The following is a 22,242-nucleotide window of genomic DNA, read 5'->3' as shown; positions in this document are numbered from 1 at the left end:
ATCACTTGACCAGGAGTTTGAGACCAGCCTGGCCAAAGTGATGAAACCCTGTCTCTACTAAAAACAAACAAAAAATAAACTCGCTGAGTGTGGTGGCACACACCTGTAGTCCCAGCTACTCAGGAGGCTGAGGCATGAGAATCACTTGAACCTGGGAGGCGGAGATTGCAGTGAGCCGAAATCGCACCACTGCATTCTAGCCTGAGTGACAGTGAGACTCTGTCTCAAAATAATAAAATAAATAAAAAGATAAAATAAAATAGCACCCCATGCCCAGATGGAGGGTATTCGATATCCTCTGTTCTGACATCTCATTAATAAGCAACTCATGAACGTGTGTGCCAGCCCAGGAGTTGTTTAGTAACCCAGGGCTACATCTCCATGTAAGGGTCCTTCCATAACATCAGCTTTAAAAGAATTAGATGGATCAATTTACCAAAGAGGTTTTTAAAGATAATACTCAAGGCCAGGCACGGTGGCTCATTCCTGTAATCCCAGCTACTGGGGAGGCTGAGGCAGAAGAATCGCCTGAACCTAGGAGGCAGAGGTTGCAGTGAGCCAAGACCATGCCATTGCACTCCAGTGTGGACGACAGAACAAGACTCCTTCTCAAAAAAAAAAAAAAGATAATACTCAAAGTTGGTGAGCATGTTTTGAAATAGGCACTCCCATTCCTTGCTGGCAAGATATGCAAACTGGCACAACTTCTCTTTAAATCAGTTTGGTCATACAAATCGAGAACCTTAAAACATCTGTATCTTCTCAGCTAGTATACATTTAGGAATCTAGCCTAAGGAAATAATCAAAACTATTTGTGGGAGATTTATACAGAAAAATGTTCATTGCTGCATTATTTTAAAAGAAGAAAAAGGAGAAACAGCATGAAAAATATACAACACTTTTGGCTGGATACGGTGGTTCACACCTATAATCCCAGCACTTTGGGATTGGCCAAGACAGGTAGATCGCTTGAGGTCAGAAGTTCGAGACCAGACTGGGCAACATGGTGAAACCCATCTCTACAAAAAATATAAAAATTAGCCAGGCTTGGTGGCACACACCTGTGGTCCCAGCTATGAGGGAGGCTGAGGTGGGAGCGTCACTTGAACCCAGCAGGAGGTCAAGGCTGCAGTGAGCTGTGATGATGCCACTGCACTCCAGCCTGGGTGACAGAGCAAGACACTGACTCAAAAAAAAAGTACAACACTTTTAATAACACAGAAAAATATTTCTCTTGTAATATTAATAAAAATTGAATACAATATGGTACAGACATTTAGTGTAATTGTTGTCATACTTATAGGTGATAATATATGTTTACTTCATTATACATCTATGTATAAATGTATTTTATTTATACATATGTGTATGTATATGTATATTTATACATGTATGTATATATACACAGTCACAGATTACTTAAAAGGAGTACATGCTGAGAAATGCATTATTAAATAATTGTGTCATTGTGTGAACACCATACAGTCTGCTCACACAGACCTAGATAGTGTAACCTACTTCACACCAAAGCTAGATGGTATAGCCTATTGCTCCCAGGGTGTAAACTCAAACAGCAGTTTAATGTGCTGAATACTGTAGGCAATTGTAACTCAGTGATTAGCATTTGTGTATCTACACCTATCTAAACACAGAACAGGTACAGTTAAAATACAGTATTATAATCATATGAGACCACTCTTATATACATACACCACCCGTCATTGAACAACAGCGCGTCGTCATATGGTGCATGACTGTATATATATGTAGATGTATATGAAAGAAACTTATAAAAATAGTATCAGTGGTTACCTCTGGTATTGAGATTTGGGTTTCATTCTGAGTTGTAGACCTACCCTAGGGCTTGAGGGACAGGTTGACCAGAAAAAGGGAGACGCGTTTGCTGAACAGCCAACAGTGACAGTAATGATTGTGCATTCTGGAGTAATGAATCAGGCTCAGCAGCCTTGAAAGATGAATATGGTCTTGCCATGTAAAGCAGAGACTTCAGATTAAACTCAGGTTAAACATGCAGCTTCTCTTCACCTCCTAAGCATTAGTAAAATGACTGTAAATGGATACAATCCATGGGGAGAGAGACATCAGGAGCGTAGATTATAGTAATAAAATTTTGGAATCTGGAAAACGAAGACAAAGAAAATCCAGTGCTTTCCCAGAGGGAAGTCAAGAGGCAGGCGTATTTATACCCTGGAACTTCTGAACTCTGACTTTTTAAGAACTCTGGCCTCAGGTGATCCACCCGCCTCAGCCTCCCAAAGTGCTGAGATTACAGGCATGAGCCACCACACCTGAGCAGCCTGGCCAACGTGGTGAAACCCCGTCTCTACTAAAAATACAAAAATGAGCCAGGCATGGTGGCGTGCACCTGTAATCCCAGCTACTTGGGAGGCTGAGGCAGGAGGATCGCTTGTACCCTAGAGGCGGAGGTGGCAGTGAGCTGAGGTCCGCCATTGTCCTTCAGCCTGGGTAACATGCTAAATTCCATCTCAAAAAAAGGAAAAAAGAACCCTGGAAAGTCTCTGGAATGGGGGGCACCAGGTACCTCTGACAGTGAGGAACAAGTGAACTAGAAGTGGGAGGGTGAGCTAGAGATCTGTATAAAAAGCAGAGAGGCCTCCGTAGCTCCTCTCGCCCTTCCTTGTCTGATCCCAACCACTCCACAATTACTCCAGGAGAAACTAGACGTTTATGCTGGAGAATTTCCCCAGAGAGACTCTAAATTCTGAGACACGAAGCAGGGTCAATAAACTGAAATTAATTAGTAGCAGAGTAGCCAAGACTGAGACCTTCTCAGCCTGCCTCTCTTACTCAGCTTCCAGAAGGCTGGTAGCTTTCACAATCCAGGCAGGAAATTAGAGGTATTCCTTCCAAGGAAGACCCCAGCAAAGAAAAGTCCTACAGATACTGTCCCCCAGTGAAACAGCTGTTCTCTACCAGATTACTCTATAATGAGATCTACCAGGTGGCAAGCTTCCATGCTATATGCACATATCTACACTTATTCCAGTCAATTTCTCAGTGACTTACTCTTAAATATGAACAACTACCAAGGACCAATAGACATCAGAGAAAATCCTCTGACATGAAAGATGGAGGCAAGACAAACAGGAGGAAGGGAACTGAGGAAACGGAGACGGTGACAGAAATAGAAGCATTGCCGGAACCAGGACCAATAGGCTCAAAGAGATCAGAGAAACTATTGCATCTTGAAACAGGAATGAGGGACTGTTGAAAAATATGCAGAGCTATGAAACATGAAACATATAAGAGATTGTTGTTGTTGCTGCTTTTTTTTTTTTTNTTTTTTTTGAGACAGAGTCTCTGTCACCAGGCTGGAGTGCAGTGGCACAATCTTGGCTCACTGCAACCTCCATCGCCTGAGTTCAAGCGATTCTCCTCCCTCAGCCTCCCAAGTAGCTGGGATGACAGGCACTCACCACCACGCCCAGCTAATTTTTGTATTTTTGGTAGAGATAGTGTTTCACCACGTTGGCCAGGATGGTCTCAGTCTCTTGACCTCAGCCTCTCAAAGTGCTGGGATTACAGGCGTGAGCCACCGCACCCGGCCCTGTTGTTTTTAAGAGAGGGTCTCACTCTGTTGCCCAGGCTAGAATGCAGTGGTGTAATCTCAGCTCACTGCAGCCTCGACTTCCCAGGCCCAAGCGACCCTCCCACCTCAGCCTCCCTAGCAGCTGGGACTACAGGGGTAGGCCACCACACTCAGCTAATTTTTATGTATTTTGTAGAGACAGGGCTTCACCATGTTGCCTAGGCTGGTCTCGAACTCCTGAGCTCAAGCGATCCACCCACCTTGGCCTCCCAAAGTTCTGGGAGTACAAGCATGAGTTGTTGTGTCCAGCCAAATACAGCAGATTTTTTAAAACTCTGAATAATAGAGTTAGAGGTCAAAGTTAAAGAAATTTCTCAGAAAACGGGGAAAAAAAGATGAGATGAAAAATAAAATGGAATACATAGGAAAAAGAGCCATTCCAAAAAGAAAGAAAATTGAGGGAGGAAATCATGAAATACGAAAATTTGCCAGAAATGAACAACATGAGCTCCCCCATTGGAATTTTCTGCTACTGTCCAGCCAGTGGATGAAGTCATAGCTACATCAATTCAATACATGGTATTTCAGCCCGCTGGAGAGAAAGAGAAGAACTGAAAAGCTTCTAGGGAGGAGAGTGGGACTAGGAAAATAAGAAATGATCTAGAATCAATATGGCATAAGGCTTCTCAACGGCAACACCAGAAGCCAAGAAACAGTGAAACTGTACCTTCAAATGCTAACTGCAAATAATTTCCAAGCTAGAAGTCCATACCCAGCCAAACTATCAGTCAAGAGTGAGAGTAAATTAATCTTTTTGACACAAAAGATCTCAAAAAATTTAACCCCTACAACTCCCTTCCCAGGAAACTACTTGAGGATGTGCTTCACTGAAACAAAGGGAAAAATAAAAACAAGAAGGAGGAAGACATCGGATCCAGAAAACAAGGAATGCAACACAGGAAAAAGGAGGAATTTCAGGATGATGATGAAGAGAGAGTCCGGATCACAGCTGGGCAGGAGACCCAGACAGCACCCAGAACAGACAACAGCAGGAGGGCAGAAGGCTCTAGGAGGCACATCTTCATGAAAATGAAATTGATGGAACACTCAGGGTTCTAAAATATTGAGGAGATTTATACTTCCAGCAGTGAATCAGGAAACAAATTAATGATCAATACATAGAAAGCTTAGGCAAATTGAAAAAGAGATATTTATTCCAAAGAAATTTAATATAGCATAAAATGTAGTATAATATAATATAGTATAAAATGTATATAATACAGTATATGATTTGCCTATGAGTGACATTTTAATAATCGTAATAATATAAACATTTATCTAACAAAAATATGAATTTATTGAGAAGGTGGAAAGAAGGGGTGTAAAAAAGAAGTGGGGAGGGACAATGCTGTCTCAGAGAGCCACATCCTCATCCTTCACAGCCAGAAGTCAAGCGATTAAAAACTAAAACAGAAAAATCAAACAATAACAGGGTAAAGCCTGTTATTTAGAAGTAAGGAAACAAATCCCAAAAGAAACAGCTGAAGTTGAAAGGGGGAGGTGGAAACAGAGGTGTGGTATCCAGCCTGGGATGGCTTTCTCATTTAAAAAAAAAAAAGTCTTATGATGTGGTACACACATAACTTTTTTTTTAATTAAAACATTTAAAATATGGAAGGCACCCAGGAAGAAGGAACGGCAACTGAGAGGTGTGGTCCATGTCTCAGTCAGGTAGGGGTGAGTCAGGGATTTGGAGCTGGGAGGGGCAGGAGGACACCACCAAACTTGGTTGAGACTGAAGGCCGAGTGCTGGAGGGGAATGGGATGCATCACAGGCTGTTATGCAGGGGAGCCCTGATCTCACCCTTGTCCTTGATCTTGGCCACATTCTGGTGGGAATCATTCAATGGAAACTGTAGGTGGATGAGATTGACTCTCAAGGGGCCCCAGTTAGGCTGTGCCCAAGTCTAGGGAGAGAGGAAGAAGATCTGAACTTGGCAATGGCCATGGGACAGCAGGTGTTTCCTAGGGTGCTCATCAGCACACAATTCACCAGCTGAGGGGAATGAGGAAGGAGGAGTTGATGGGGTGTGAGGAGAAGCAGGTTGGGAGAAGGAGGATTTCAGGTCTGATGAGGACACCATTCTCAAGGCAGAAAGCACTCCCTTCCACCCTCCAACATAGGAACTGTGTGCAGATGTCGGGGAGCCCAGGGGTAGAGTTAGGATTCAAGCGTGGGAGTCCTGGGATTGAAATACCTAAAAAGGCAGAGTAGTGTTAAAAGAAAAGCATGGACTTTGCAGACAGGCAGGCCTGAGTTTGAGCTCCAGCTGTGCCGCTTACTATCTGCATGACTTTATGCAAGTTACTGAAACTCTCTGAATCCTGGGGGTTATCAATTCCAAAATGGGCCTGACCACACCCACCTCACAGGTTTGCAAGGACAATATCATAAAAGAACCTCTGTAGAATGCCTCCATGGTGTCAGTCAACACATGTGGACACTCCCCCATCCTGTGTCCCACCTCCCACTTCCATAGAGCATGGAGGTCTTCCAGGAAGACCCTTCAAGATCTTCTGAGATGTGCTCCATTTCCCATACCTCTCAGGCTGTGAGGCTCCAGAGGGTTTCCAGAAAGCACCTGCAACTCCCCTCCCATCAGTTCAAGAACGGAGATCACACAGATTTGCATCAACCAGAAAGTCAGCTTTATTAGCCCACCACCAGTGGAGGGGCAGCGGGGACAGCAGGGAACCGCGCTGGGAGAGCAGGGTCCTGACCCAGGCCTTCAGGAGGTGAGGCCAGCTGAGGGGCAGGAGACTCTGGCAGAGGCAGCTCAGTTCTTGGAGCTCTGGCCCTGGCTGAAGCTGGACGAGCTCTGCTCCTTGAGGATGGGCCGGGTCTGACGGCTCGAAGAAGACGAGGAGGAGGTGAAGACTGTGGGAGAAAGGAGAGGAGGTGAGAAGGGGTCTGAGAGCTAAGCAAACTCCCAGAGAAGGGAGAGCTGAGAGCTCTGGGGAGAAGGGCCCGGCCCCCACCCCATGGAAACAGGCAAAGGGGCTGCAGTGCCGGAGCCTCAGGAGCCTTACCCTCACGGGAAGAATAGGATTGGCCGGATGTGTGCTGGGAGGAAAGGCTGTAGGAGGGAAAAGGCAGGGCGGTCAGATGTGCTGAGAGCAGCAGCGGGGCTAAAGGGTCGGGGAGGCAGAACTGGGGGCCTGGGACTCACTGGGCGTCCTCGCCCTCCAGCAGGCGGCGGTAGGTGGCGATCTCCTGCTCCAGCCGCGTCTTCACGTCCAGCAGGATCTGGTACTCCTGGCTCTGCTGCTCCATCTCACAGCGAAGCTGGGCCAGCTGCTCCTCCACGCTGCTGATCAGTCCCTGGATCTGGGACAGCTGCATGCAGTAGCGGCCTTTGGTCTCCTCCAGACTGTTCTCCAGGGATGCTTTCTGCAAGTGAGAGGGAGAAAAAGTGGAGGTGGTCACTCCTGTCCCTCCAGGTCTCTGGCCATGTTTTTTTAAGAGGTGCCTGGATTTGGATCCCAGTTAGGGTACTGTTGGGCCAGACAATATGGAGAAAAGCTATCCCCCTATTCCAGGCCTTAGTTTCTCTATCTATATAATGGGCCCCAGGAGTCCTCTGGTCCCACTCCTGAGGAAAGAAAGGTGGAACTGGATTGTGGCTTGTTGAGGGGGCAGTGGCCATTACTGGTGACTTGGGGGGCTCCTGCTGCACTGGGTCCTTCATACCATGCTGAGCTGGGACTGCAGCTCAATCTCCAGGCCCTGGAGCACCCTCCGGAGCTCCGTCACCTCACTGCGGCTGCTCTGGACCAGTTCGCTGTTGGAGGCCACTTCTTTGTTCAGCTCCTCGGTCTGCAGCAGGAAAGCAGAGCGAAAGGTGAGGCTCTCCCAAAGCCCCCGGCTGGGAAGTGCTGCAGGAGCACCGAGGGCCCGAGCCCCACCTTGCTCAGGAACCAGGTCTCAGCATCTCTGCGGTTCTTCTCTGCCATCTGCTCGTACTGGTCGCGCATCTCATTCAGGATGCGGCTCAGGTCCACGCCAGGTGCGGCATCCATCTCCACATTCACATCCCCGCCGGACTGACCCCGCAGAGCAAGCATCTCCTGGGAAGGGGTGGCAGGAGGCAGTCAGCTCCACAGGCTCCTCTCCTGGCCCTGGGTGCATCTAGCAACCCCACCAAACCAGCCTCCAACCCCTGAAGCCAGCAGCCCCCGCACCTCCTCGTGGTTCTTCTTCAGGTAGGCCAGCTCCTCCTTCAGGCCTTCGATCTGCATCTCCAGGTCAGTCCTGGCCAGGGTCAGCTCATCCAGCACCCGGCGTAGGCCGTTGACATCGGCCTCCACGGTCTGCCGCAGGGCCAGCTCGTGCTCATACCTGGCAGGACAGAGGTCAGGTCCTCAGGCCACAGCCCCGAGGATTCTGAGGCTTGCGATCTGCTGGCCTTGCTGGGTGGACAACCCCACTCTTTGTCCTTTGCCCTCTGCCCTCAGCCCACCATGCCAGCTGCTCACTTGGTCCTGAAGTCATCAGCCGCCAGCCTTGCATTGTCAATCTGCAGAATGGGCTGCGCATTCTCAATGGTGGCTGCAATGATCTGGAGTGGGGATGGAGGACAGGAGCCCTGGTCAGCCAAGGACCTTGCTACTTGAGCATGAAAGGCAGACAGGGGCAAAAAGAACCTCCCCAGATCTGGAATCCTCCTGTCTGGCAGTGCTGGAATGCCTTCGCCACCAGCTCAGGGTATGGAGGGAGGCACTCTATCCTGACCGCCCCCTTCCTGGGCTCAAGGCAGGGGAGCTGAACTTGCAGCTGAACCTTTGCAGGAAAAAAGAGATTCAGGGTTCCAGCCCCAAGCCGGGCACAAAGATGCTGAAAAGGGACTCTCTCTGCCACCACTTCCCAAAGGTGCCCAGTCTCCCTGTGTATAAAGTGTAATTGCTAAAAAGAGGTTTCCCAAAGGCCACTGCAGCCCCAGCCTCTCTCAATGCTCCATCCTCCAAAGTCACCCACCTTGTTCCTCAGGTCCTCGATGGTCTTGAAGTAGGGACTGTAGTCCTTGATCTCAGCGGGCCGCTGCCTCTGGTACCAGTCCCGGATCTTCACCTCCAGGTCGGCGTTGGCCTCCTCCAGGGCACGCACCTTGTCCAGGTAGGAGGCCAGGCGGTCGTTGAGGTTCTGCATGGTCACCTTCTCGCTGCCCACCAGAAGCCCATCACCACCACCAAAGCCACCGCCCAAGCCGCCACCAAAGCCAGCACCCAAGCCACCACCAAAGCCAGCACCAAGGCCACCACCATATCCTCCCCCGAAGCCACCACCATAGCTGCTGCTGCTGCTGAAGCCACCGCCATAGCCACCCCCCAGCCCGCAGGCTCCCCCGGAGGAGAAGCGAGAGGTGGAGACAGACAGGCCCCCGTAGGTGCTGGGGGCACGGCAGGACCCTCCGGCCAGGACGGAGGAGATGCGGCTGGAGCCGCCCCCGATGCCGCAGGAGCCCTTCATGGAGCTGGAGGAGGTGAACTGGCGGCTGCAGGTGGTCATGGTGCTGAGGAGGAGGTGAGCGAGCGAGCAGTTGGCTGAGAGAAGAGAAGGTGCTCGGGAAGGCTGAGAGCGTGCTGTGGCTGCCTCCAACCCCAGAGGCCTTTATATCCACCTGGGGAAGGCGGGGCCCTCCTAACTGCTGACTCCAGGTTCCCCTCGGGATTTCATCACTCCTGGTCCCGTCCAACTCCTCACTCTGGATTATTCAGCCCAGGGTCAACCCCACCGCGTGCCGGCTCGGAGTTTCCACCCAGCTTTGGGGGTGTGGGGCCAAGAGAAAAACACACAAATGCCAGTCGGTGGTGACTCAGGCTAGGCGGCCGGGAATCAGGCTCCTGTTCCTGGAGCCCTCAGGGCCAGTGGGGCCTTGGTACAGGTGGCTTTGTGGCAACTGCGTCCTCAGGCGGTGAGTCAGCCCTTCGGAAGAACTCCCTGCCCCACAGTGACAGCCTTGGCTGAAAGAGACCTCAGTGATGCCATCCTGGGTGACCTGGGAAGCAGTTGGGATCCTACATGGGCCACTCTGGGCAGGGGCAGACTTCATGTCTTCACTCTGCTTGCTGTGTGGCCTGAGGCTCCCCACCTCCCATCTCTGGGCCTGTTTCCCCTCAGTGGTGACAAGGCTGGACTGGGTGGCTGCAAAGTCCCTTCTGGTTCTAAAATCCTATGACTCTCTTTCCCCTGCTGGATCTAATTCCAGGTGCAGAGGCTGCCTTGAGCCCCCGGCGGTCTCCAGAAGTGTGTGCACTATGCAGACAGCACGGGCCGCGAAGCCAGACGCAGCACTGGGTCCCTGCATCCCTGCTCTGCCCTTGCCAGCTGCACAGCACAGGCCTGTCCTACAGCCCCTTGGTCCTCAGGTTTCTCGTCTGTAAAAGGGGATGACACACCACTAGCCACAAAGAAACATGTGTGAAGGATCCCACCAGCCCTTCCCTGAGGGCCAGCACTGCCCCTTGGCCTCCCACTCCTGCCCCTCCAGCCACCTGCTCGTCACACTCACCTCTATACACTGGTACCCGCCCACACCCCTATGCAGGGCCCTGCGCCCCACACTCCCATCTGAAGAATACCACAGACCCCACCCCTAGCTCCTCCACTCCTCTACTGCCCTCTCCTAATCACGGGCACCCCACCTGTAGGCTGGTGGGAGGGAGCCCCGTCCTGCTACTATAGCCAGGTGTGTCCCCTGACCCCTCCATGGGCGTCAGAGTCCCCCCAACCCTGTAGAAACAGGACTGGCTGGGGATCCGTTCCCAGCAGTTCTCTCTCCTGGGTCCACAGATCCCAGGATGGGCCTGGCAGCTCCATTCATCCAGCTAAGCTGCGGAGGGCACTGGTCACCTGCCCACTCAGGCAAGCATGGAGAGCCTGGTGTGTGCCATACAGTTCTGTCAGGGGGAATGAGGGGGATATGATTCCTGCTACCAGTCCACAGGTGAGGCAGCTGGGATTCAGGGAGGGTAAGTGTGCTTCCCACGACACCAGTCGCTGGAAGCTGAGGTGCGAACCTGTCTGCCTGTTCTCCTTGCCTCAGCCGGTGCCATCATCCTGAGCCCTCGTTCTGTGCGTCTCAAATTTACATCATTTTCTTGATTAGAGGGGACAGAGGGGGAACCAGAGACAGGTGAAGATTCACCCAAAGTCACTCTGCGTTAAGCTTCCGAGCTGCAACCAGAGCCCAGAGCTCTGGCCCTCTCCAGGCTCCCACCATACCTGCAGGTGGAGCCAGTATGCCCAACTCTCACCTACCTCCCCACAGTCACTGGCATGAGCTCTGCCCACAGTGGGCATGGCCTTGGCCTGAGATCCTGGTCCAGCACCGAGGACTGGAGGGAGGATGGAGGGTTCTGGGCACCAAGATGGGGCCTCCTCAGGGTGCTGCGGGGTGCCCCTCGGTGCTGGCCACTGGCCTTGCTCTGCAGTGCCTCTGTTGAGGTAAGGAGCCCAGAGACACCCGCCTCTGCCTGAGCTCCGCTGGGGCGGGAAATTCCCTCTCTCAGCAGAACCAGGGCTTTGTATCACCCCTGGTCACTCAGCCCAGAGGTAAGAGCAGAATGGATGCACATGCCTTCAGAGCCAAACCTGGGAGAGGGAACCCAGCCCTCCCCACCCCCATCCCCAAAGAGGGGCAATGGGGACCCCGGAATCTTGGACAAAAACCTCAGTGTTCAGGTGTTAGTATGGGCCTGGAGTTCCGCTCCAACCACAGACCCATCACCCTCAGAGCTGAAAATGTCCTTCAAGGTCACCAAAGGTCATCAATACCCCAACCCAAGAGGGTGACACCGTCACCCAGGGTAAGGAGAATGGAAGTAGGAGAGCAGAGACTCGAGCCAGCTCCAACCCCCAAGCCAGGATCCACACCGACTCTCGCAGAGGGGTCTCTGGGAACTCTTCACTGTCTGTCCCCGGAATGTGTACATACACACACACACCCCTTTCTCACTGGCTCACTGTCCCCTGCCAAGCTCCCCATTCCAGAGATGGCAGGGTGGGATTATACACAGGCCTAGCACTGCAGACCCGGGGATCTGCGTGGGCTGAGAAGCCGTGGGAAGTTGCTGACCAACGCACCAAACTGCTCAGCCAACTCCACAGATCACAGACCTGCCATGTGCATAGCTCTCGGGGACCGGGGATGGAGAGGGAGATGATGGCATAGTCTCTGACCTTCTAAGGTTCTCTGACCCTGGAAGCACCAGCTTCCATGATCCTTAGCTGAACTTATCCTTTGATCCTGGAGGGAAAACTAACACTGGAAAATTCAGAACCTGGCTGGAAACCCTGGGGTGTTGGGCTTTGCCTACCACGCCTACACCGCAGGAGGCAGCTAGGGTAAGCATTGCCCCCCTGAGCCTCAGCAACAGAGGTTGGGGCTGCCCTCCTGGCCCTGAACCCTGGAAGGGTCCTAGCAGAGGGAGGCACCAGCAGGGTGTTGGAGGATTTGAGTTGACAGAGGAGGAGAAGTCGTTTCCTCTGCAGCGGTGATACACACCTGCCCCAAGGTGGCCAAGAGCCAGGACCACTAAGCCTGGTGAGCAGAGCACAGAGAAGCACAGTGGGCATCCTCCAGGCAGGGGATTCCTCCCCACACCCTGCCTCCATCCGCCCTCCTCCATCCTGCCCATGTCAAGAATGACGCATGAGATCACAGCATACCTGAGGTTGCCAGGAAACACCATTGGCCAATGCCACGCCCCAACTTGCAGTGATTCTCCAACCAGACAGGTCATCCGTGTCTCCATGAAGATCTGCAGCCCTGCTCCGACCCCCACATCAGCATCGCTCAGGACAAGCCTGATGGTGGGGCTGTTTTATAAGCTCCCCAGCTGGCTCAGGCTAGAAAATCAGGACTGGGGAGGGGGCAAAGAAGCTGAGGGGAGAGAGGGGGCTGTTGCAGGGCCCCCAGCCCCGGGTGGATAAGCCAGAGCCACAGGCTTCAGGGCAGGAGGAAGGAAAGGTAAAGCCCCACTAAGCCAGGACAGAGCAGCCTGGAATTGGGGCAAGCAGGAGAGAAACCTTGGGCAAGACATTCAGCCTCTCTGAGCCTCAGTTGCCTTCTCTGGGAAATGGAAGCAACAGCCCTGCCTCACAGGCGTATTAGGGGATTAGAGGCTAAATAAATAAGGCACCTGGCACAGGCTGGTGGCTAGTGTTATGTTTACCAGCAGGTGTTTATAAAGCACCTACTATGTGCCTGCCTCCATGCTGGGCACTCAGACTCAAAGAATAGACAGAGAAGCCCTGGAGACACAGGCTGCTGCGGGGAGAAGGTGGTAAAGACAACCCCGTACAGTGAGGTCAGGCCACGAGATGCAGAGGGAGCACGGTTCCGGGAGGAGAACAGATGTCCAGGCCCAGGCTGTGCCGCTGTGACGGCACCGGGATCTGGGGAAACCTGTGAGTGCCAGGCCCGCCTTCGGACATCCTCTCCCCTCCTGCATATTTGATGCCCCCCCAAAGGTGGGGCTGTCACAGCCCTTCACACTGTTCTGCACAAACAAGGGCCCAGACTCCTATGTGAGTCTCAGGAAACCCCCAAGAGGGGCTCCCATTGCCCACAGCCCAGGAATGTGAGCCGGAAGCTGGTGCCTCCAGGGAAGGCTGTGGACCTCAGGCAGGTGTGGGAGGAAGAGTGGGCCTCTCTCAGGGATGTTTCTTCAAATGGTCACTGCAGCTCAGGATAAGGACAGTCCTCTGTAAGGCTTAGTTTTCCCCTTGGCTCTGTGCTTGGGGGCAGACCTGCCTGGCTGTGCTCTCTCTGTTCCCCTCATCTCCCCAAAACCTGGGATGCCATGAGAGACCCATACTGCATAAGGACTGAGGGACTATTGTCGTCCTTCAGGTCCCCTCTGGGCAGGCACTGTCTCTCTGGGTCAGGGCCAGTGTCTCCTCCTTCCCCTGGACTCAGTGGAAACTGGGCACAGAGCGAGGTAATGCCATGGGTGAGTCTTCCCACCACATCGTCTCCCTGAAGGACAGGCCACCAGGTCAGCCCCAGCAAGGGGTTCCAGAGGCAGCTACCCCTGGCATGGGCCTGGCCTGAGAATCATGTGTGTGTCCATCATACGAGACCACATGTGGCAGCTCCTAGGGCAACCACAGATCCACAGCTTCTGCCTTGATTGCAGGGGGTGGAACATTCTGTGCAGCAGGCAGGGTGGTTGTGGATGAGCTATGAGTCCCTCCATGAGTCCCATGGCTGGGTCCCCAGTCCAGCTCAGGCACATGTCTCCAGCAGCCTGGGCCTGCTTGGGGTGCCTGGACAAAGCCGCTCAAGTCTCCCCCAATCCCCTGGCAACCACTGCCTCTACTGGCTCAGCTCTCTGGGCATACCGGGGGTCTCCCCCATTCTGGCCTCCTGATCCCCCCACCCACTAACTTTGTGGAAAGCGGCTTCTTCCCCAGCAGAAGGGCATAGTCTGGGGCTGTCTCTGGTCCTCCCCGCACTCTGACCCCTCCTCCCTCGCCCCATCAGTAATCACGAACCCCAGGATCTACAGGAGGGAGGGAGAGCCCTGCCTGGAGCCTGGGGTGGGGCAGGAGGTGGGGCTCGGCTCTTCTCAGCACGGCAGTGGGGTCCACTCCCCTCCCAAGTCCATCTCCACTATTGACCTCCCAGGCTCCAGGACAAAGGCTAAGTCACTGCTCCTTGGAGCCTCAGTGTCCCCATGCACACAATGAGGTGCCTTCCCCCAGACCCTCCCTGCTTCCTGGGACTTTTCAGATAAATGAAGTCACCCTCTAGAATGAGCCATCTGCGGCCCAGGGCTGGTTCTTCTGGTTGCGGCGGGATGTGCACAGAGAGCTGAGCTAGTAGAGACAGTGGTTGCCAGGGGGTGGCGGGATGTGTGGCGGGGCCTGGCGTGAACAGTGCCTCCCTCCTGCCCTCCATGGCGCCACATTTGGTGCCAGGCAGCCGGGAGACGTCAGCTTCTGACGGAGCACAGCCTGCCCTTGCTTTGAGTCGTGCAGATGCCACTACAGGCAGGAGTCCCCGACTGCAGGCAGCCGTCTCCCCTGCAGAGAAACATTCTTCCGGCATGTCTTAGCTCCAAGGTTCAGGGAGGGCCTGTGACCAGCCCAAGGTCACCCATACCCCAGTGGCCAGTACCCACCCCCATCGCTGGCCTCTGCCAGTCCCAAACGCCCCACCAACCCAGGCTCAGAGGGCTCTGGCTGCTCCCATTCTCCTCGGGCCTGGGCCCCACCCTCAGCCTCCAGGCACCAGGAGAGAGAGGGTGTTTGGGGGCTCTGGTCTGATTCCGAAGCAGCAGAGACACCTCAGGTCAGCAGTGACGGGGTGGAGGCACCCTCCTCCCACTAACCCTCTCCTTGAAGAAAACCAGGAACGCAGCCCAAGCTGCCCAGCAGTTTCCGGATTTACTAGAAGGAAGATTTCCAGGTGTCAGGCTCACCTCCCACAGACTGTTCCCCGCAGCCACCCTTGCTGCCACCAGCAAGAGCTGGGGCTGGTGCTCAGAGGGTGTGCTGGGAGCAGCTGGAGCAGGACTGTTCCTTCTCCTTTTCCTAGGAAGCAGTTTCTACCCCCCTACCCACTTGTCCCCAGGTGGGGAACTAAAGAGGGTCCAGACCGCCAAGGAGAGTGGCCCTGCACCCTGGGCACAGCTGCCCCATCTGCAGTGCCCCCCACCCCATCCCCAACCTGAGCACCAGCTGACCCCTGAGAGAGGCCCCACCCTTTCTCCCACACCTGCCTGGGGTCCGCCACCTCCCCTGAAAACGCCAGCCTCCTGCTCAGGTTCCTGGGGTAGGGGCAATGGGAGCCCCTCTTAGGGATTTCCTGAAACTCACACAGGAGTCTGGGATGGCAACCACCCAGCCTGCCTTCCCACCCCTATACACTCCTTCGTGCTTATCCCAGCCCTTGCCCACCTCCTCCCCAATCAGGGAAGGGGGGCACAGCCCACAGGATGGGGAGGAGCAATTGATTGAGTGAGTCATCTCTGAGGATTCAGGCTCCCACACCTGAGATCTTCCCATCCATTTATGGATGAGAAAGCAAGGCTCAGTGAGTGGAAGTGACTGCCTAACTTCCCAAGGTCACAGAGCTATTCACAGGGCAATCAGAGGCCACCTAGGACCTCGCCTGATACACCAACTCCACCTCGCGTCTAGTGAAGCCTGGACCAGCCCCTGAGAGATGCAAGCATCTTTATGCTGATCTAAGCTGACCCCTGACCTCCAAGTCAACAACAGCGGGTGTCCAAGCACCACCTCCCCTCACCCTCACTCGTTCCCAGTTCAGCCTTTTGTCCCTAGTGCCCACTTCAGGGGCCAGAACAAGGACACATTTCATAGCTGAGTCAACAAGCTTTATTAGTATCAGGCAGAGAGGCAAAGGGAAGGGACTGAAGCAGGGGGCTGAGGCTGGAGAGGCCAGAGACTGCCGGGCAGATGGGGCGGCTACCTCCCTGCCTCCTGGGGAGCCAGCCGGGAGGAGCTGAGTCCTCAGTGGGTGGTCTGGTGGACCTGCTCCCGGGAGGAGATGACCTTGCCATCCTGGACCTCTTCCACAATGGTACGCACCTGGCGGGTGGTCACCGCTGCAGGAAAAGCAGGTGCTTGAAAGTGGGTAGGGGCCAGGAGACCCTCGCTTGCCCCCTAGCCCCCATGGACAGGAGCCAGCTCTCTCCCTAGTCCTCGCCCAGCTGCTATGAGTGCCTCCACTGGCCCCTTGACATCACACTGCACACACCTCCCTCCTGCCCCTGCCACTGCCTCCCTGCCATCCCATCCCTCTGCCAGTGGCCCTGTGTGTCTTGCCTCCCCAGATGGGTTATTTGATTCTGACCCACTGTGCCCTGCCAGAGAGGAGACTACATGAAACCCATTTCCATTTCTCTGCAGGCTCCAGGACATAGATTTTCTCCCATCTCCCCCATCAGACTGGGATCTCCAAGATAAAACCCAGGTCCCTATCTCCTCCATTAGACTAGGAACCCTGGGGCCAGGATCATATCTTCTCCATCGGACTGGCATTTGGAGGACAAGGACCATGTCCCTGTCTCCCATCAGGCTAGAGTCCCCAGAGACAGGACTGCTTTTGCTCGTCTGAAAGCTGTCAACAGCAAAGATCATGAGACCATGTTCCTATCTTCCCATCAGATGACCATCTGCGGAGCTAGGACCTGTCTCGTCCATCAGATTAGGATCTCCAAGGTAAGGACCAGTTCCCTGCTCCACCCCCATCAGACCAGACGGCGTCTCTCTCATTTGATCCTTTCCTGAGCATCAACCCTCAGTGCTAATGGGTCACTTCTCCCGCCCCTGCTGACGGCCAGCTATCAACTCCTGGAGCTGCTGGGGACCCTGCTCCAGCCATGTGCAGGTGGGCTGCCTGTCCCATGCACTCAACCCCCAGGGCCTCAGCTACCAAGATGCTTACGTTCTTTCTTGTACTGAGTCAGGCTGAAAAAAAAAAAAAACAGGAGGTTAGATGTGGGTCTGAGAGCCCCACCCCTGCCAAAAGGCGCCACCAGCCCTGACCCCAGGCGCCCCCACTCACTGGGCATCCTCGCCCTCCAGCAGGCGGCGGTAGGTGGCGATCTCCTGCTCCAGCCGTGTCTTCACATCCAGCAGGATCTTGTACTCCTGGTTCTGCTGCTCCATCTCACAGCGTAGCTGGGCCAGCTGCTCCTCCACGCTGCCGATCAGTCCCTGGATCTGGGACAGCTGCACGCAGTAGCGGTTCTCTGTCTCTGCCAGGCTGCCCTCCAGGGATGCTTTCTGCAAGAGGGCAGGAAGACCAGGGGTCAGTGAGGATGGTCAGTGCCCTCTTCTGGGCCCACCCCCACGCACAGCACTGTTCCCACCATGCTGAGCTGGGACTGCAGCTCGATCTCCAAGGCTTGCATGGTGCGCCGGAGCTCTGAGATCTCGCTCTTGCCGCTCTGCACCAGCTCGCTGTTGGTGGCCACCTCACGGTTCAGCTCCTCTGTCTGCAGACAGGACACAGGACAGGGCAGTGTGAGCCTGGATCCCTCTCCCAAGTCAGACCTCCTCCCAAATCTGACTGTGGAGAGAATGGTTCCTTCTAGCCAGCTTCCCACATCCCAAAACCCAGAAACATGCCATTTGAAATGTTAGTTTTTTATGGTTAATCCCTGTGTGTGGGAGGCACAGACCGGAAACTTGAGAACCAGCCAGAACATGTAGCCTGGCGCTTGGTGCTAGTTCCTGACTTCTTGAGGGAGAGGTAGGAACTCCCAAGGTCTTTACCCCCTGCCTTTCTTCTGTGGGGACTCCCTACCACCCCGCCCACCCTCCAGATCCCAGCTTGAGCTCAGCTCCAGGTCTGTGGATGCAGCGGGTGGCTGCGGTCCATGCAGCTTGCTGAGGAGGGGGCACCTCCAAGACGTCTGGCGGTGGGCTTCCTGCCAGTGCCAAGGTCCCTGAGCCCCAGCCCCTAAGAGAGACCTCTGGCCTGTAGCAGCCCTCACCTTGCTGAAGAACCAATCCTCAGCATCCTTGCGGTTCTTCTCTGCCATCTTCTCATACTGATCACGCATCTCATTCAGGATGCGGCTCAGGTCCACGCCTGGGGCAGCGTCCATCTCCACATTGATCTCACCGCCCACCTGGCCTCGCAGGGCATTCATCTCCTACGGAAAAAGGGGATGCGGGTGTGAGCATCTGGCCCCGTCCTGACCTCTCACTCCCAAGCCTTCCCACACAAGGGGATCCCACTCCCCACAAAGACCCCTCCTTTGTTCTGCCTCTGCTCCATCTGACCCTCTAAACGATTTTTATTCATCTGCTCTGTATCAGCCCTGCCTCTGCCATCAGGCTCTATCTCCCCCATTAGACCAAGGACTCCCCAAAATCAAATCTAAGTTTTAGGCCTATGCCCCAAAAATTTCCCCTCTAATTTCCAAGCTTCTATGTAGGTGTCCAGATTTGAGAGTTTGAAACGGGACAAGAAGGAGACTTCCTTACTTATCCCCTGCCCTGGTGAGAGAGGCCAGAGCAGGTAGGGGACACTTCTGCGGGCCTGGGGAGGTTCCTTGGGTGCAGAGGAGCAGTGCAGTACAGAGGAGTCTGCCCTGCACGCTGGACCCAGGGATGAGGACTCTGCAGACAGGGCAGCACCCTGAGGTGACTAATCCCAGTGCGCCTGCTCTGCTCTCTCCCACAGCCTCAGCCACGACCCAGCTCCAGGGCTCCACCACCCACTCCTCAGCCTCTTTGACCTGCCCCAGTCACCTCACCTCCTCGTGGTTCTTCTTCAGATACACCAGCTCCTCCTTGAGGTTCTCGATCTGCATCTCCAGGTCGGCTCTGGCCAGGGTCAGCTCATCCAGCACCCTGCGCAGGCCGTTGATGTCGGCCTCCACACTCAGGCGCAGGGCCTGCTCCGTCTCAAACCTGCCATGGGAACCAGAGACTTCAGCCCAGGCTGCTGGGACCTGCAGCTCCAGGTCCTGGCCACTCACCTGCCTTCACTTTGCCAGGACTCTAAGGGTTTGGAAGGGCTGATGAGAGGGTCAATTGGAGGTGAATTCCAGCCCTGGAGTCCTGGGACCGTCACAGGGCCAGATCCCATGCCCACCAGCTTCCTGACTTCTCCCTGCCCGCTGCCTCCTCTCCCTCTCTTCTATTCCCTGCCTGAGCCAAGCAGCCTTCAGAACTGGCTGCCTTTGCTGCATCCTGGACTAAGGGGTAGGGCTCCTAGGACTGCCCCACCCAGAGCTCCTGCGCCTTCCTACAAGCAACCAAGGAGCCCTGAGATCCTCCCCCAGCTGGCCCAGGCTGCCCAAGTCCACTGGCCAGGACTCACTTGGTGCGGAAGTCATCAGCAGCCAGACGGGCGTTGTCAATTTGCAGCAGGATGTTGGCATTGTCCACGGTGGCTGTGAGGATCTGAGGAAATGGGAGACAGTCGGGTCATCGGATTGGGGTGGCTGAGCCCACACCAGGGTTCTGAGCAGTCTTCCTGCCTGGGGGCCTCTCTTCCCGCCCAGCCTCTCCCTTGCCCCATGCTGTCTTATTGGCAGAGGAGGGGCAAGCCGGAGTCTGAAAGGCTGAAAGATGCCTCTTCTCCACCCCCCATGCTACTCTCAGTACCTGCCTCCTCCACCAGACCCCTATGCCAGGCTCAGCCTTAAAGGAGAAGAGACAGCTGGCCGGGAGTATGAGGCAACCAGAAAAGAATGTGAAAGTGTCCCCAGGGCAGAAGCTGCCCCAGAATCTAGGAACCAGGGAGGTGATGTGGGCAGCCCCTCGTTTTACAGTCGGTGAGAGGGTACCCCTGAGAGGCTCCCCTAAAAGGAAGTCAAAGGAGTCCTCACCAAATAATGGTTCCAAATCAGAAGTCAGGACCCCTCCTAATCCTTAACCCTGGGCTCCAGCCAGCAGCCCTGCCCCTGGGGTTTGCTGATCCCATCTTAAGGGACAGCAGAAAGAAAGGAGAAGCCAGAAAAGTCCCCAAATAAGGCACACCAGAGGCCTTCCCCACTTGAGGTCTCGCCCCTTCCTTCCTGCCTCCCCCAGCAGCAGGTGCTATCAGGAGCTCACTCAGACACCCACACTCCGCATCGCCCAAAACCCCCTCCCGCTGACCCCTGCTCCAAAGGAGCCAGAGACCACACATCCAGCGGCCATGCGCCCAGCCCTCCATCTGTGTCTCCCACCTCATCCTACAACCTCACCAAGTGGAGAGGCTCCACGAGGGAGCAACTCAGGCTCCGAGGGGCTCCACGAGGCCTGTTTGTTCCTGACTCAGCCTGCTGCCCCCAGAAAAGGGGGATGTGGGCCACATAGGATCCCCAAGGCTCCCTGAGACCCTGTGGCAGGAGGCCAGGCCTTCGGCCAGGGCAGGAGACGGGGAGAAGTCCTGCCCCGGAGAGCCCTCCCACCAGCAGGCCCTACCTTGTTCTGCAGCTCCTCGATGGTCCTGTAATAGTGGCTGTAGTCACGGGCGGGCCCCGGGGCCTGCCTCTGGTACCAGTCCCGGATCTTCACCTCCAGCTCAGTGTTGGCCTCCTCCAGGGCACGCACCTTGTCCAGGTAGGAGGCCAGGCGGTCATTGAGGTTCTGCATGGTGGCCTTCTCACCTCCGGCCAGCAGTCCATCAACGCCCCCAAAGCTGCTACCATAGCCGCCCCCAGAACCAAAGCTGTAGCAGCTGGAGTAGCTGCTGCCCCCAAGGGCGCTGCCCAGGCCGCCGGCAGACCCCAGCCTGCAGGAGCCGCCACCCAGGCCACCAGACAGCCGGCAGGAGGTGCGGGACGAGCCGCCACCCAGGCCGGAGGAGCCTTTGATGGAGCTGGAGGAGGTGAACTGGCGGATGGTGGTGGTCATGGCGGCGGCGGAAGGCAGGCACACAGCAGGAGTGCTGGAGAGGAGAGGGGACCTAAGCTGTGTATGGCTGCCGGGGTTCGCCTCCTTCCTTTATAGGCACCAGTGGGCGTAGCGATTACAACAGGCTTGCTCCTCTGTTTCCATTCCCCTGGGCTTTCATCACCGCTGGGCGCCTGCCAGCTCCCAGGTGGCTGGGGGCCCCCTCCCCGCCCATCATCAGGAATTTGCCTCATTTCTCCAAATCCTCGTGCTGGATGCCGTGCGTGTGCATGTGGGTGCCTCTGGTCTCAGGCCTGTCACCTGTGATTCAGGCGGGCCCTCCAGCTATGCTTTCCCATGACCTAATACGGAGAAGAGCAGAAGGCAGGACGTCACCGTCCCCAGGCCCTCCCAGGCAGCCACCACCCCAGCCCAGCCTGCCTCAACCACGTCTGGTAGAGAAATGGGTCGTGGAGTCACATGGCCCCCCTAAGTTACTGTCTTTTATCCCACACTGCTCTATCTACGGTGCTGGCCTGGGGCTGGGTGTGGGGGAGGCAGAGGGGACCAAGAGCCTATCCTGCCTTGGAAACTGAACCCAAGCCCACCAGGCCCACCTCACAGCACAGAAATGCCATCAAGCCTCAGAGACCAACCCACATTGTAGATAAAGAAACTGGGGCGCCACGTAACACCGCAGCTAAGCTGGCTAACATCCTTCCAGCTTATCTTGCCGCAGCACCCATCCCCCGGGAACCCCAGCCCCGCTGGCCCCTTCTGCACAGCCTGACACCCAGAGATGCGCTCCAGGGGCCGCAGGTCCATCCGGTCAGCTTTTGACCCCACCCCATCCCTACGAGCCCTTGGTAACCCAGTCTCCTCTTGTGACCCTTTCCCCAGGTGGGGGGTCCTGGGCTGGAGCAGGCAAAGAGGGGCTCAGCTATAGGATGGGGATGTGGTGGGCTGTGGGGGAGTGCTGTGCTAAGAGAGGATCTAAACCAGCTGAGGGGGGATGCCCCTTCCACTCCCCTCACCCTTGTATATCCCAAGAGACCTCAGGGTAAGGTGAGGGTCATTTATCTCAGGTCTCAGCCCGCTGAAAACCTGAAGGACATTGCCCAAGAAGAGGCTCTTATTGAGACTCCAGTCAGCCCCCTCCCCACTCCAGGCTCCTCAGGTGGGCCATGTGCCCCACCCCACAGCCCCACCCTGCCCTGTCCACCACCCCAAGCCCTGCCCTGGGTCCCAGGGTCCCGCCAGGCCGGCTGGGTGGAATGTGGTCATGTTTCAGACTGCTGAT

General features: G+C 55.2%; 2 protein-coding genes across 3 annotated transcripts; both read right to left on the bottom strand.

Moving 5' to 3' along the window:
• Positions 1 to 6,257: 6,257 nt before the first annotated feature.
• KRT16 (keratin 16) lies at positions 6,258 to 9,330 on the bottom strand. 2 transcript variants are annotated; one of them, XM_017509457.2, is made up of 8 exons: positions 8,607 to 9,330; positions 8,108 to 8,190; positions 7,814 to 7,970; positions 7,538 to 7,699; positions 7,323 to 7,448; positions 6,802 to 7,022; positions 6,662 to 6,708; positions 6,258 to 6,509 (listed from the first exon to the last, which is right to left on the bottom strand). In XM_017509457.2, the coding sequence occupies exons 1-8, from the start codon at positions 9,135 to 9,137 to the stop codon at positions 6,409 to 6,411; spliced, it is 1,428 nt and encodes a 475-aa protein (XP_017364946.1). In that variant the 5' UTR covers positions 9,138 to 9,330; the 3' UTR covers positions 6,258 to 6,408. The 2 variants fall into 2 exon arrangements, with proteins under 2 accessions (XP_017364946.1, XP_017364945.1); XM_017509456.2 differs by having other exon boundaries at positions 6,258 to 6,708.
• Positions 9,331 to 15,959: 6,629 nt separating this feature from the next.
• Positions 15,960 to 21,303, bottom strand: KRT17 (keratin 17). Its single transcript, XM_017509465.2, has 8 exons — positions 20,532 to 21,303; positions 19,441 to 19,523; positions 18,872 to 19,028; positions 18,104 to 18,265; positions 17,477 to 17,602; positions 17,170 to 17,390; positions 17,050 to 17,072; positions 15,960 to 16,207 (listed from the first exon to the last, which is right to left on the bottom strand). Exons 1-8 carry the CDS (start codon positions 20,961 to 20,963, stop codon positions 16,113 to 16,115), a joined length of 1,299 nt encoding a protein of 432 aa, XP_017364954.1. The 5' UTR covers positions 20,964 to 21,303; the 3' UTR covers positions 15,960 to 16,112.
• Between the last annotated feature and the right edge of the window lie 939 nt (positions 21,304 to 22,242).

Source organism: Cebus imitator, unplaced genomic scaffold (assembly GCF_001604975.1).
Source record: "Cebus imitator isolate Cc_AM_T3 unplaced genomic scaffold, Cebus_imitator-1.0 Scaffold415, whole genome shotgun sequence".
Classification (NCBI taxonomy): Eukaryota; Metazoa; Chordata; class Mammalia; order Primates; family Cebidae; genus Cebus; species Cebus imitator.
This window is presented reverse-complemented; position numbering and strand designations above follow the sequence as displayed.

Coding starts and splice junctions, on each gene's coding strand:
- KRT16 (XM_017509456.2), bottom strand. CDS start 9,137: ATGACCACCTGCAGCCGCCAGTTCACCTCCTCCAGCTCCATGAAGGGC. Junction 7,023..7,322: donor TGCAGTCCCAGCTCAGCATG/GTATGAAGGACC, acceptor TCTCACTTGCAG/AAAGCATCCCTGGAGAACAG. Junction 6,709..6,801: donor CTGGAGGGCGAGGACGCCCA/GTGAGTCCCAGG, acceptor TCCCTCCTACAG/CCTTTCCTCCCAGCACACAT.
- KRT17 (XM_017509465.2), bottom strand. CDS start 20,963: ATGACCACCACCATCCGCCAGTTCACCTCCTCCAGCTCCATCAAAGGC. Junction 19,029..19,440: donor GCTGATGACTTCCGCACCAA/GTGAGTCCTGGC, acceptor TTCCCATGGCAG/GTTTGAGACGGAGCAGGCCC. Junction 17,073..17,169: donor CTGGAGGGCGAGGATGCCCA/GTGAGTGGGGGC, acceptor TTTTTTTTTCAG/CCTGACTCAGTACAAGAAAG.